This window comes from Cryptotermes secundus, unplaced genomic scaffold (genome assembly GCF_002891405.2).
Source record: "Cryptotermes secundus unplaced genomic scaffold, Csec_1.0 scaffold1806, whole genome shotgun sequence".
NCBI lineage: Eukaryota > Metazoa > Arthropoda > Insecta > Blattodea > Kalotermitidae > Cryptotermes > Cryptotermes secundus.
The window spans coordinates 319,756-335,279 of record NW_019743678.1 but is presented as its reverse complement, the minus strand read 5'-3'; the positions used below and the strand labels follow the sequence as shown (position 1 = coordinate 335,279).

The following is a 15,524-nucleotide window of genomic DNA, read 5'->3' as shown; positions in this document are numbered from 1 at the left end:
GCAGACAGTTAAAGTGTAAGCATCATATCGGAATATTCTGAAGTAAAGTTAATATTTTATAGAAATATGGAAACATTATTAAAAAGAACATGAGTTTGTACCTCCAGAAGAATACTTAAATCCTGCTTGTCGAGGTAGCTTCTGCTAAGTTCTCGGCCATCAAAATCTAGTTCCGCTTTATATCTCACGAGGGAGTTACCCATGTCAATACCCTTCACATCATGGATTGCTCTGATCATGACATCAGATTCTAGCTCTGAGTTGATTTTGTCCAGTCTTTCTTGTGGGATTGACCTGTACGACAAAACAGAACACTCATTCTGAGATTGGAAATCCTCATAGAAGTGAGATGATTACAGCTACCAGGAATGTGATGCCATACAGTCTGGCGGAGTGTTTCCAACATTATAAAGGAGCCTGCCATCTTCAGGGTAAAAGAATAAGCCATGTGGGAAAAATAGGTTAGTGATTTAGTATGGGGAGGAGGACTGCAGCTAAGAGTGACCCAAGGGAAATGATATAAATGAATGGGATTCTATATCCCTGAAGGACACAGTTTTAGGCAGAAAGAGGTTAAGAACAAACCAATCAGAGTGGTATAAACCGAATGACGCAGGTAGCAGGTTCTTCTGAAATGTTATTTACTAGGCTATATAGTACCACATCCCTTCATAATTGGGATTCTTTATAAAGGTTTGTTGATTTATTACTTTGGACACTGTTGGTTACTATAATGACTACACTAACTTCTTAGCTTTGGAACTTAAATTTCCTCAACACCCTCTGTTCATGGCGAACAGAAGCATCTCTGTGTTATCTAAAACATTTGTGAAGTTTACTCTTTAGAAGAAATTATGTTTTCAGTCTGAGATCAAAAAAATCTGCTCACACATCTGAATTGAGATCAAACTCAGATCCCTCCAGGGTTATACCTCAAGACCTCAGTGTATTTCCTCTTCCCTTCATGTAAACAGTGTAAGCATAAACAGAACTAAAAGTTCCCTGCAAATTCTCCCATGCTCCACAAGGTAAACATGTGAATTTGTTACAGAGGGATGGTATTTTGTCATAAAAATCTGTTTTCCTTAAAAAAAACTGTCCAGTCCTTGAAGTGAAGTGAAGTAAAACAAAGTAAAGACAAAACCTTTTAACAGTGTGAAACACAAAGTTCATCTAAATACATGAAAAATTTAGGGGCACATGGTAGCATAGTTGGTTGAGGCACTATGCTACAAGCTGGAAGGTCACAGGTTTGATTCCTTATGAGATTATTGGATTTTTCAATTGACCTAATCATTCCAGCCACTCTATGGCTCTGCGGTCAACTCTGCCTCTCACAGAAATGAGTACCAGGAATCTTCCTGAGGGTAAAGTATGGTCAGTGCATAAGGCTGACAACCTCACCGCCATCTGCGAGCCGACCGCCTAGAAAATGTCGGAGCTTCGATGTCCCACAACCTTATGGACCTCCATGACCTGTTACAGGGATAGCTTAATTTTTTTAATATAAAAAATATTCAGCTCCTACCTCAGAGTATATAAACTGTGTCTCCATTACAAAGACCAACTGGTTAATGCTGTTTTACAATATAATTGTTATTTATTGTAAGATCATACATATATACATAAAAACACTATGTAGGCAAAACGAAGAAATTTTTAATGTTAAAAAAGGTGGTATATATAGTAAACAGTATGTTTTAAAGGGTTAATATGTACTCTATGTTTGTCTCACCTTCCAACAAGAGCTGCAACATTTGTATAGATTAGAAATGACGCAACACCACCCAAAATGCCTCCCACCAACAACGAACCTATGGCATCAGGAACAGGACTCCCATAGTGAGCAGTCAGGCCCATGCATACACCAGCCACGCCAACACCAATCACCGCAGCCAGATCCTCCATCAGGACTACATTCACGCTAGGATCCTGTCCTCGTAAAACTGAAATCAGAACAAGCAATATTTAGCCTTCCACTTTCTCGGATATAATGCTGTGCAGTCCAGTGAAGCTCAAGTGACATTTTGGAGCAATATGTCTCCTCCATCTTCATGGCTGAAGAGTTTGCCAAACAGGAAACCAGCACAAAGCTGACAAAAAGCTTGGTTTACTATCTGACACTAAAGATGGAGGCAAAATTTTCTTCAGAATGTATCAGGCTCTATGGAATATGGAGGAAGAGGTATAACCATGAGCTATACAAACTACTTAAGGAACCAGACATTACTGGATTTATAAAGGTGAAAAGGCTTGAATGGACTGGACACACAATACGTGCCGGCGAGAATAGGATGATTAAGAAAATGCTTAATACTAAACCAGAAGGAAATAGGATAGTGGGAAGACCAAGATTAAGATGGGAAGAACGTGTGTGGAAGGACATAAGAATTTTGGTGTAAAGAACTGGAAGAATGTAGCATCAAATGGAGAAGAATGGCGAGCAATCCTGAGGAAGGCCAGGGCTCACAAAGGGCTGTCGTGCCAGTGATGATGATGATGATGATGATGATGATGATGATGATGATGATGATGATCAGGCTCTCTCTGAACTACATGGTGTTACAATCTAGAAGACTGCTTTCTTCATAGTCAACATCATGAGAACCTCAAATCAAACAAATCAGAACTTGATGTCTCAGTTTTATTTTTTAGTTCTAAAGTCACAGGAAAATGGCTGTGTGCACACAGAACTTGAAAAATTATGCCAAGTCCTATGTGTCAAACTAAGAATCCATTTTCTACTTAAAATCCTTTGAAAGAAAAAAATTGAAACTCCCCTTCCTCCTCCTCCTCTTCTTATTCTTGTTGTTCATCAACATTATTACTATTCCCTTCGCCCTCATGCTAGTTTACAATGCAGTAGCTAGACTAGACAGTGCTAAACTGGTAAGACGGTAGATAGAAGATAAAGTGGAAGGGATATGAAAAGAAGCCATCATGGACTAAAGTGAGGTGCTATCCTGGAGTGACTGCCGGTCATGGTAGCTGAGCGGTCTAAGGCATGTACTGAGAAACTGGGATCATGGTTTTGAATCCCATTCAGGGCATGGATGTTTAGTATGTGTGTGCGTTTTTCTGTGTTTGTGTACAGGTAGAGGCCTTGCGACGAGCTGATCACCCGCCTAAGGAGTCCTACCGTATGTGTAAGATCTAGAAAAATCAAAGTGGATGGAGAAGTTCAAGGTAGGCCTAGGCCCACTGGGGCTGCAGTGCCAAGGGGAAAAAAAAATCCTGGAGTGACTAGGGAAAACTGCAGCAAACCTCAGTCAGGATAGTTGCTGCCCTGGACAACATCGGAATGGGGAACCTCCCAACTATGAACAAAGAATTTAACTGCTATCCACAATAATAATTCACTAATTAAGAAAATTAAGATATTTTTATATACTGTGAAGGGAATGTCTGTTAAGTTAGTTATTTTGCCACATAAAAGTGACTAAAAATGCTGTCAGAAACCTTAAAATCACATTAAAGGTAATGGTAAGGTAGGGTTATCTCATGGGCTCAATTAATTAAGCATTACACCATGAAGACGTCTGGAGGAATGGAAGTATCGCTCCACAATTCTTAACCTCAGCACTAGATGGAGGTAAGTGGTCAGCTTCAAACCCTTGCCACTTTACCACCAGGGAAACAGCCCCTGATTCCCCTTGTTTAAGAGGGTAGGTGTGGGCCCCAGAGCCTGTCTCAATATTACGAAGAGAAAACCCTCTTGACCCTAAAGCGAACAGAACCCTGACTCTTAAATCATCCAGCTGGTACGGCAGTTGCTACACTGCCTGCGCTACCCTGGCTCCAAATTTCAAGTAGAAATTGTAGAGAAAAAGTGAAGCACATCTTATGCCCTACGCACTTTTTCCACTAGGTCTTCAATTTTCAAGATAAGTGAGGAGAAGGAATTTATATGATGCACCACCTCATAACTTGAAAAATGTTGGACTGATTATGATCAAATTTTGTATTGGAGGTTCTTGCTTGCTCACCCAACTTATTTTACTACTTGTATTACTTGTAGCACAGTTTCAAAAGTTAGGATTCGTGAATTGAAAATCTAGATGCACTAACGGAGCAAATGCTTTAGAACTGTTATGCTATGATTATATTTCATAACTTGTTTGGTACTTAAAAGGCTTTTCATAATTTACTGTACAATCTCTTACTTCAACACTCCATTATAGGCGGCTCAGTCCTCCAGTTTTGCAAAGTTCTTCAAAGACACTAGGTTTCAGAAGAAAGTCTGACATTGTACAGAAAGGTGTCATGAAGGCTGCACCATAGCTCAAGGGGTTAGTCGCTAGTTTCCCACTGCAGTGGCCTGGGTTTGATCCTGGGTCTGCTCAAGTGGGATTTGTGGTGGACAAAGTGGCGCTGGGGTAGGTTTTCTCTGAGTACTTTGGTTTCCCCTGTCAATCTTCATTCCACCAATTGCTCCACAATCACCTTCACCTATCATCTGGTGCTGGTTCAATAGTCCAGAATTGGCCGCAGTACAAGGGACTTGTGGAGTGCCATACACTGCATATGGACAACTGTTTGTGGGGTGTGCTTCCACCTCGTAAATGTTATTCGAACCGCATGCATTCTGCTTGCATATTCTTCAAGATGAAGGTCAAGGCAATCATATGGTGTGTGTATATATTAAATTTATTGATCTTTCTTTGATTAAACTGTCTTGGAAATGCTGACTGTAAATCAGCTGTTGGTAGAAGTGGCAGTGGCTAGTAAACATTTGCCAAATGAAGATATTCTGAATGCACGTTCATCTTATTCTTAAGACAGTAACTTTGATTCTGATGATCAGGAAATAACAGTTATTACTCATCTCTGACCCAGTGTTATTTGCCGCCAAGTTCAAAATTGAATTTTCTATGGGATTTCCTCTCACATAGGGTTATTATTTAACCTCCTCATGTTTGCCAACTTAAAAACTCAACCACAAATGAAGCGAGCAGCAGTCATATTTTTTTTCAAATCTTGTGCATGTATTCATTTACAGTTTTAGACCCCAGAGGGTATATTATTTAATAAAAGACATATCTCAATAGTAAGCAGGTAATAAAATAGCCTCAAATGAGTTATGTACAGATTTGAGACACGTAGAAATCTACTGCTTTTGCCAATATACCATATTCTGTGAAAGTCATCTTGTTTTGCCGGGCCCCTTTTCGGATTGAGTTCACAGCCACTAGAAGAGTTGCTCCTTCAGATACTAATGAGCCTCCCAAAATGAAGAAAGCCTGAAATGAGATAAAGTTTACACACTGTGACATTTCATTCTAATTCTAACTGATCAACCGTGCACTGATGTGAATCTCCACATTTAACAACCTTACCCAGTAAAATGATTCCATTGGCATGGGATTGAGGAGGCCCGTTACTCCATGGTAGAAAGAGAGGCCTGTTCCAACACAGAAAATTCCAACACCTGAGATGAGGGATGCCACATACTTCATGTTACTGTATCCATAGGGATGATCTGAATCTGCCTGCTGCAATTAAGTAAAACAGTTATAAGTAAGAAAGCTATGCTAGTGGTAGCAGAAGCTCCTGGTAGGGTCACCCATGCTAGAAAGGTTGAAGGACAGCCAGAAGAAAGGCAGTCTCTGGTCCTTCCAGCTGAAGGGTGGGCACAGGGCTAACAATTTCACCTTGGAAAACAATGTGTCAAGAGACCTGAAGATAGATCGTTTAGTAAAATGACCAAGAGATGGTTACAAGGGCAATATCTTGCTACTTGAAATAAGATACATGACTCAACAGAATTCAAGAATTCATCTCATCTGATGCTCGAATGATATGTAACACAAATATGAAAATACAAATTCTTACTCAGGTGTGCACCCCTCTGGATTATCAGTGAGTGGACTATCCAGGTATGCTCATTAGCTGTGACATTCCATCTCAAGGTATAAATTTATTTAACGCACTCTTAAATCTCGTAAGTCGAGATAGCACAGTAAGTATAGCAACTGGCTATGGGCAAGATGACCGAGGGATCGGGGTTAGTCCCAGGAGGTTCAAGAATCTTCACTTCTCCGTGTTGTCCAGACCAGCACTGGGGTTCACCCAGTCTCATATCCAATGGGTATTTGGGGCTGATTCCCTGGGGGTAAAGCAGCCAGGTGAGAAGCTGACTGCTCACCTACAACTAGTGCCGAGGTCAAGAAAATGTGGGTCTATACATCCACTCCTCCACACGTCTTCATGGCGTAGTGCTTAATTGGTTGGGCACAGGGACAACTTTACCTTAAATCTCAGTTGCAAAACTGAGTTTCTATTCAAATTTTCATGATATTAATGCAACAATCAGAACAAATTAACATAAGTTTAAACAATCAATATACTGGACAGATTTTTTTATTTAACAACACCATCAGTAAGTAGAATATGTAGTATTAAATGTTGGGACAATTAATTAATGATGAATTGGAAATTATGTCGAAGGGAGCAGTTGTGGACCTATTTAAAGGTCCTATCACCACACATCACTGCCTCTGTGGTCTAGTGGTCAGAGATCCTGGCTACCGATCCAGAGGTCCCGGGTTGGATTCCCGCTGCTATCAGATTTTCTGTGAAGCAGTGGGTCTTGGAACGGGGTCCACTCAGCCTCGTGAGGATAAGTGAGGAGCTATTTCAAGGAAACAGTGGTTCCGGTCTAGAAAACCGAAATTAACAGCTGTGGAGATCCGTTGAGCTGACCCCGCGACACCCTCCATCCACTACAGTTGGCACTAACTTCGCCGATAAGCAGCATTCACTCTGTCAGTATAGTTTGCTTGCAGACTACAAGCCACGGTGTTTGATTTTATAACACAGCATATGTTGGAGCAACTGTGAAAAACCATAAAGAACCTCAGTTATAACAGTCACTGCCCCAGTCAAGATTTGAATTATGCACCTCTTGAATCCAAGTCAGAAACATTACTGCCTGAGTAACTAGCTCAGTTGACAGCATGGTTTTGGATTATTTAGTGATTCTGTTTCAACTGTAGAGGTTAATATGGGCTTAAATGAGATGGGGAAGTGATACTGAATGGTAATGATTGTAAAGAAACAGTCGTGGACCTCTTTCAAAGTGAAGCTTTGGCATTCAACTGGAGACTCGCTGGACCCCTCAGTTAAGATTGGCATTAACTCAAGACAAGATACAAACCATATACTTTCTGAATATAAGCCTAGAATGTTACTCGCATATCAGACTGACTGAATGTCTCAAGCATTTAGAATACCATGTCACTGTTGACAGAGGTTCTTACGTTGGTAACTGGCTTGTGACACTGGTAGAAGTCTACAAAAATTTCACTCTACTTGCTACCTTGCTTATTCTCTGATCCTAAAGCTGGAGACAGTATGTTCTTCCAAATATTGGTCAACTTCTACAACAGTAGACAGAAGATAAATACCACTTAGTAATTAATTAATATTTCATGATACTGAACAGTTTCCTCTACTTAGATAATTAATAACACTTACTTGTACAGACTTGTGTATGCCAAATGCTAGAATCAGCTGGTTGATAGTGTCAGCAAGGGAATGTATACTCTCAGAGAACATACTATGTGACCCAGTGTACAACCACGCAAATAGCTTGAACAGGAAATTGCTTCCATTGCTGCAAATACAACAAATTAAATTATTTTATTACAGGAAACAGAAGCATGAATTTAATGGTAGCCATCATCTGTGCTACTGGAAGTGCATAAAAAGTGGGGAAATGTAATTTCTTTGAGGATTATTTTATAGCTATGCTATATAGCATTCAATAGTGGAAAAATGGACAAACAATGAATTATAAAGGATCCAGAAGCAAGCAATCATTGCCTAACACAGGTACTATCCTAGTATGCGCCTGGAGAAACTTTTAAGATCCATTACCAGGAATTGACTAGTGAGAGCAGGCTGAGAAGACTTGAAGTGTGTTCTAGTGATTTGTAAAGTGCGAAAATCAAACGGTTATAATTAATTGCAGTTATGGTTTCTAAGAGTCCAGTAAAAATATTCACCAAACCAAACCCCATCTATAGTCACTAATACAACTGACAATACTATCATGCATTTGTACAGCTCATGTAATGTGAATCTTTTTTAAGGCTTCAATGTTGCTTGGTACAGTAGCCACACTGGTGTCATCATTCATGCACCTCCACAATGAGAAATGCAAGAGCATTAAGAGAGATCACCTGGACAGCCACAGGATTGGGCCACACAGCCAATAGACTTTCAGGGTAATGATCATCATGGATCTTGATTACTAGAGAGTGCACAACCAAGTAAGTACAAGAAAATTTGGAATACATGGTTTTATGTCAGCTACTTTTATAAATAGTTACACAATATAATTCTGAAGTTTATAACAATCCACTATAAATATATTATCGTATGGAAGAAGGGCTATATCAGTAAACATTAATTTTCAGGAAAAGAAGAAATAACTTCATACATTTATGCAGTAATGCATATTAACTGAATATCTCATTCTGTCAATGCATTATGATTTAGTGACACAACTTGGATCTCACTTCATCCCTCTGGTGACACACTTTTATCAATTCTGAATAATTTCTGATTCAGCCCTCATTCTGGTCACACCACAGAATTTTAAAAATAATTTACATATTAATTGTAGACAAATAATGTAGCAGCATGATTTTACATGGCAATAGCAGTCAGCACAACTCTTCCTGATGCTCCAAGAAGGCCAGACTCCTCTGAAACTTCCGCTTTGTAACCTTGTTCTCGTCGAAAATCCCTCAACCGTCTCTTCACAGTGAATATATCTGCTTTCGGACAAAAATACCAATATCAGTACTGAATTGGAAAGGATACAGAAGCAAGTGACTGTGGCCTTACTTAAGTTACTACCTGGAATTTATCTTAAAGAGCTGAGGAAAACAACGAATACTTCGACTAGTACTGTTATGGCTGGGATTCAAACTGTGTACCTTATGAATGTATGTCAGAAGCATTAGAGCTTGAATCAACTTGCTCAGTATTTAACAAAGCTGGCTACATGGATGTATAGCATGTAACGAGATCAAAATACTATCATGAATGGTAAGGAGTTAGTGGCCTCCGTAGTCTAGGGGTAACGTTCCCACCTCATGACTCAAGGTACGCGAGTTCAAACCCGGTGGAGGTCGTGGAATTTTTAAGGGCGGAAAAATTCAGGGAACAAGTCCTCTGGGAGGGACTTTAAGCCGTGGGTCCCGTGTCGTAGCTTTACGGCACGTAAAAGAACCTCATGTCTCAAGGAGACCTCTGAGCCAAATTTGTAAATACATTTCCCGCCCAACAATAGCCTCTAACGCATCTGGTAGATGGGGGAAGCATCTAGATACCACTGAGCCAGTAGAGGCCGAACTCGCTGGCTGAGTCGGGACTGATGGTACGTACCAGTATCAGTAGGATATAGAGACTGGTAGAATATCACAGGGGGATGTACAATAGATCAAACTGGTCGCGGTGCATGGGGAAACCCACCCCCTCCAATAATAATAATAATAATAATAATAAAAATGGTAGGGAGTTAAGAGTTTTGAAGGAGGTGAATTTGACCTTATTTTAATGCACCATCTCATTATTATCCTAGATATATATAAGGAAGGCAAAGAAACCCCCAGTTAGGACAGCTGGTAATTCAGGATTAGATCCATATTGGGTAAGTCCCATATATAAATGTAAAACATTATCATTCCATCAACCTAATTAACTTCACGGAGCTGAGCCCTTCTTGAGAAGCCACTGGTTGTGCAGCTATTCAAGAACTTCCCAGCATTTTATGGAAACTGAAAGTTCATTAACATGTTCATACGAGCCCTCCACTGGTCCCTATCCTGAGCCAGATAAATCAGCCCATACCACCCCAGCCTATCTCTCTAAGATCAATTTTAGTATTATCCACCCACCTATGTCTTGGTCGTCTTTGGTGCAACCACAACTGGCTCTTTCATCATGAAAATGCGCCTGCCCACACATCCCTGAATTCCACAGAGTTTGTGACTAACAACAACATGGTTATTCCCCATCCTCCCTACTCGCCAGACTTAGTCCCCTGTGCTTTGTCTCCCAAATTGAAAATGAAACTGAAGGGACAACATTTTGAAACAGTGTCTGACATCCAAAGGGAATCGTAAGCGGTACTCAACAGCATTAAGGGAAATGACTTCCACGATGGTTTTGAAGCATGAAAAAAACAATGGGATTGTGTATATGTTCCAAGGAGACTATTTTGAAGGAGATGGCAGCCAAAATTGAGTTAGTTAAGCCAGAATTTCTTTTTTAACCTAGTCCAGGAACTTTCCGATATACCATAGTAATGTGACGTGACAAAACAAAAAGCCCTCAAGTATGCATTACAGATCATATGAAAATAAGAAAAGTAACAAACAGGGGCAACTTTATGTGTGTGACAATCATCTTATGTATTTCCACACTAAAGGGTTCATAGGTACATACCGTTCTTCTTACCTCCTGGTTCAACTACAGACATAAGAACACAAAAGGAATTCTATATAATCATACTACAGGAAAGTAGATATAGGTAAATACAAATCTGAGATGAACATTCTTGCTGTCTAATGACAGATTTCTGCACATCAAAAGTTACTTATCAATAAGAAGTGATGTGAGCCTTCCTCACAGCCCCAGCACTATGTGACGGGCTTTCTTTTTATTGCTAGTGGGGTGGGACTAAGTCCATTGTACTGAGGCCACTTCTGGCCTATTGTACCGGCCCCAGATGATAGGTGAGGGGGTGATTGTGGAGCAATTGGTGGAATGAAGATTGGCAGGGGAAACCGAAGTACTCGGAGAAAACCTGCCCCAGCGCCATTTTGTCCACCACAAATCCCACTTGACCAGACTCCAGGATCGAACCCGGGCTGCCATGGTGGGAAGCCAGCGACTAAGCGCTTGAGCTATGGCACGGCCCGTGTGATGGGCCTGATGTGATATCTGTCATTGCATGCTTTTAGGTAATTTTTCCAATTCTTAGCTCATACACACTTTTAAGGTGACACAAATGACACTCATTTCATTTATGACATGGCATCTTAATTTGATTTTATGTATATCAGAGCTCAAAATAATTGGCAAGATAATTACGTTACATTCTCTGTAGCTATCCTTCTCTGGGTGATCACAGTTCTCAGAATTCAATGTGCTACTTAACCTTTATTGGCCAGATTTAAATCTGCAGCACTGGTGGTTCGATCAAAACTTGGTGGAAACAGTATTCATATTTAAGAAATGCTATGCTATGTCTGTTGGTTCCTGCTGAACTAGTGAATGCACTGTCAGAGTTCTGTGATGCAGGTATCATAAAGGTTAAGTAACAGCAAAATACATCTTAAAAAATGGAAGTCTTCGTGAATTTTTAATTACGAAGTGGCTCCAGATGATAATGCAGACAAAAGCTGTAATTGCTGGTGCCAGCCGATATCTCAGTTGGTGCCAACAGTTCACCACCTCTGATACAGCGTAAGTAATGCAAGTTATATGTCATTCATCTATAGTTCTTTAAAATTTTAAAAGAGGTGAATCCATATTGTAGAGTATTAAAATATTTCCATAAATAAAAGAGCAAACTTCCCCAATTGCTACACAATGATATCTTTATCATCATACAGACAAAATTTTGTACCACAATAACTTGTGTAATTACAATATGGAAAAACATATTGTTGTTAACCACATCAAGTTTTATAAGAAATCATAACATTAATATTCTGAGGAACAATGTAAATTTCCAAAGAAGGTAAACAATAAAACACTCACTCTGTTGGTAAGCTTTCCTCTTAGCATCTCTGATGAGGAGTTCCTTCAGCAAATTTTCACGGGATCCCCATACTTCTAGAGCCCTGACAGAGAGGGAGAGGGAAAAAAGAGTTATCTGAAACCTACACATAAGAAAAACTTTCTTCACAAAGAGTGCTACCTTCTGGCATGTGGCTGTGTAGTCCAGCAGAAGTTCACCAATATTTCAGAGCTCCTTCCCTCAGGCTGGAGGCTCTTCGTTCCTCTCAAATGTTGGTGAATTTCTACTACATGACATGGCACCATATACCCAAAAATAGCACTCTTCACATCCACTGCAGTGAGAACCCCAAACACAAAATCCCTTCTCAAAATTTAGATATTCAGAAACCCAGTGTTTTTAGTTTTAACATTGCGTTTCTTAAGTTCCCCCCCCCCCAAAAAAAGCAAGTAAAATGACACCAAACTCTAAAATATTGTATATTTTATATAACTCATAAAATGGACAATTTAAAACACATATGTGGTGTAATGAATTAACCTCTTATAATGTCCAATTGTTTGCTACAAAAATTTACTAAAATATGCCCATAAGCTTCACCATGTCTGTCCACCAATCCATCTGTCTGTTTGCGTGTAACAACTTAAGAACCAGTGACTGGATTTTCAAGATATTTTATACTAGGGAATTTCATTAAAATTTGTTGACAATCAAATCTGACAACAATAATGGACACTTTATATAAAGACCATGCAGTACTTTGGAAAATATAGCGTTTTAAAAACGAATGAATCATTTATAGTTGCCCTGTATGGTGTGAAAAAACCAGGGGCACCCAGTAGCGTAGTTGGTTGAGGGGCTAGGCTAGAAGCCGGAAAGTCACGGGTTCAAGTCCTGATGAGGTCATTGGATTTTTTCAGTTGACCTAACCCTTCTAGCTGCACTAGGCCCTGGGGTTTACTCAGCCTCTAACAGAGTACCAGGAATTAATTAAATAATTTTCCTGGGGAGTAAAGCGCGGCCGGTGCGTAAGGCTGACAACCTTACCGCCATCTTTGAGCCGATTGTCTAGATACTGTGGGACCCTCAACGTCTCACAACCCTATGGGACTTCACAGCCTGGTACAGGGATATCTTTACTTTTTACTTTTACTTTGTGCAGTCACTTACTTTGATTCAACATCTTTCCTCCAATATACTGTTATAGGTGGCTCACTCTCATAGGGTGAACGTCGTTTAGTTTTACGAAGTCCTTCCAGGTCAGAGGGCTTCAGAAGGAAGTCTGACATTGCACGGACTGGTGTGATGAAATTGCGTTCCATGGAAGATGCTGTAAGGTCCACTCGAATACGCTTCTTGCCTGGCATCACTAAAAGATCACAGAAAAGAAAACACTAATAACCAGACATCATACAATGCACCATATATGTGAATTCTGACAAGNGATAGGGTACTTTATATCTCCTACTTCTGTAGGAACGATGACCATGAAGGCCCATAGGGTTGTGAGACGTTGAGGGCCCCACACTATGTAGACAATCGGCTCAAAGATGGCGGTAAGGTTGTCAGCCTTACACGCCGGCTGTGCTTTACTCCCCAGGAAAATTATTTAATTAATTCCTGGTACTCATTTCTGTTAGAGGCTGAGTAAACCCCAGGGCCTAGTGCTGCTGGAAGGATTAGGTCAACTGAAAAAATCCAATGACCTCATCGGGACTTGAACCTACGACCTTCCGGCTTCTAACAGAAATGAGTACCAGGAATTAATTAAATAATTTTCCTGGGGAGTAAAGCACAGCCGGCGTGTAAGGCTGACAACCTTACCGCCATCTTTGAGCCGATTGTCTACATAGTGTGGGGCCCTCAACGTCTCACAACCCTATGGGCCTTCATGGTCATCGTTCCTACAGAAGTAGGAGATATAAAGTACCCTATCTGTGGGTGACAAATTGTTACACCCAAATTAAAATATGGCTGCCACTCCAGCAGTACTGGGTGATTTAAAATCCCTATTCCCAGATAACAATGACAATGCGGCTTTACTTATGGTTTATTTAAAAACAGTACTGGCCAATGCTTGGGTGATTACTAAATAGGAAGTTCTGGGAAGAAGTCATCACCTACAAGGACTGAATAGAAAACACCATGTCCAACAGTTCTTCTATTGTTGTGTGCCATGAGAATGCATTTACTGAGCCACTGACGGGCAAGGGGAGGGGAATTTTTTTATTGCTAGTGGGGTGGGACTAAGTCCCTTGCACTGCAGCCACTTCTGGCCTATTGTACCAGCTCCAGATGATAGGTGAGGGTGATTGTGGAGCAATTGGTGGAATGAAGATTGGCAGGGGAAACCGAAGTACTCAGAGAAAACCTACCCCACCATCAATTTGTCGACCACAAATCCCACTTGACGAAACCCAGGATTGAACCTGGGGCGCCACAGTGAGAAGGCAATGACTAACTGCTTGAGCTATGGCGCTAACACAGAAGGTGATACACAGACACACAGACAGCCAGGTGCTCTCATAAGCCTATGTTTATTCTTTCAATATATTGAAAAGTAGGCTAAAATGAATTGGGATGAATTCAGAAACAAGCAGTCATGGTCTAATTTGAGCCAGTATCCTGGAATTTGCCTGGCAGGATTGACAAAAACTGCAAAAATCCTGTGTCAGGATAGGTAGTTTCCCAGCTGAGAATTGAAAGTCACCATCTGAATAATGGTTAGAAGCATTACTACTTGAGCCAAATTGCTTAGTGACAAAAAGATAATGATTTCCTTTGCTTTTACGTGTAGTAAACAGCCAGGTCATCTCTCTTGTACTGATAATGATACCTTTACTAACAACTTCCTTCAGCACGCTTGTCTTTTTGCTTGGCTGCTCTGCCTCTGTCACCAGGCTCTTCTTCTCCACAATGACAACTTGTGGCAGTTCCTTATCAGTTGCTGACTTCTTTTCAACATGTGACACTTCACTGCCAATCTCTAAAGATTTCTTCTCTATTCGTTTTGTTCCACTTTTCTCTTCTTCCGCAGTCTTTGTCTCTGTCCCCAGTGGTGGATTACTGTTACTTGTGGCAAATAATCGTGACCACACAATGATATTCGCTGGTAGGCAGGACTGACGAACATAATGCCGGCCATCATGGCGTTCCACCATCAACTTGCCTTCATTGATCTGGCGTACCAAAACACTTAACTGTCGCTTCAAACAGCCTGTAACACAGCAGTAACAATATTATAAAAATGTTTGATTTTGGATGAAAATAATAAAAAATACTTTTACAGTGGGTAAATTTAGTCTTATAATGTACTGGGAAGACCAAGGCGTAGTTGGGTAGATAATATTAAAATGGATCTTAGAGATATAGGATGGGGAGGTATGGATTGGAGTGATCTGGCTCAGGATAGGGACCAGTGGAGGGCTCTTGTGAACACAGTAATGAGCCTTCAGGTTCACATAAAATGCTATGAATTCTTGAGTAGCTGCAGAATTGGCGGTTCTTCAAGAAGGGCTCAGTTCCAGGAGTAAGTAATGTAATTCTTTAAATTATATACTCATGCACCTGAGTCTAAAAAGTATTTTCCAAAATAAAGTTCATATTTCCCAAAAAATTAAGTAATCACATCTACTCTTTTACAAATCATGTAAAGGATTTTGGACGATCAAGTCGAGAAAACAGTTCAGACTTCAGGCAGGAAATGAACCCTGGCCACTGTGTGGTTTTAACAAGTAACCTGTAACATGGCACATAATCTGAGGGA

At 40.4% G+C, this 15,524-nt stretch overlaps 1 protein-coding gene across 8 annotated transcripts in view; it reads right to left on the bottom strand.

The window, feature by feature from the left end:
• Nucleotides 1-15,524, bottom strand: part of LOC111874279 (zinc transporter 9) — a 97,179-nt gene that overhangs the window by 11,241 nt on the left and 70,414 nt on the right. For 5 of the 8 annotated variants that reach the window (XM_033755396.1, XM_023869647.2, XM_023869648.2 and 2 more), the window contains exons 3-12: nucleotides 14,595-14,975; nucleotides 12,929-13,127; nucleotides 11,779-11,861; nucleotides 10,459-10,482; nucleotides 8,657-8,783; nucleotides 7,477-7,615; nucleotides 5,337-5,492; nucleotides 5,129-5,240; nucleotides 1,736-1,946; nucleotides 102-294 (exon numbers count right to left, since the gene is read on the bottom strand). In XM_033755396.1, the coding sequence (XP_033611287.1) occupies nucleotides 102-294; nucleotides 1,736-1,946; nucleotides 5,129-5,240; nucleotides 5,337-5,492; nucleotides 7,477-7,615; nucleotides 8,657-8,783; nucleotides 10,459-10,482; nucleotides 11,779-11,861; nucleotides 12,929-13,127; nucleotides 14,595-14,975 (1,625 nt within the window). The remainder of the gene's footprint in view (nucleotides 1-101; nucleotides 295-1,735; nucleotides 1,947-5,128; nucleotides 5,241-5,336; nucleotides 5,493-7,476; nucleotides 7,616-8,656; nucleotides 8,784-10,458; nucleotides 10,483-11,778; nucleotides 11,862-12,928; nucleotides 13,128-14,594; nucleotides 14,976-15,524) is intronic. The other 3 variants (XM_023869649.2, XM_023869650.2, XM_023869651.2) reach the window with 3 other exon arrangements.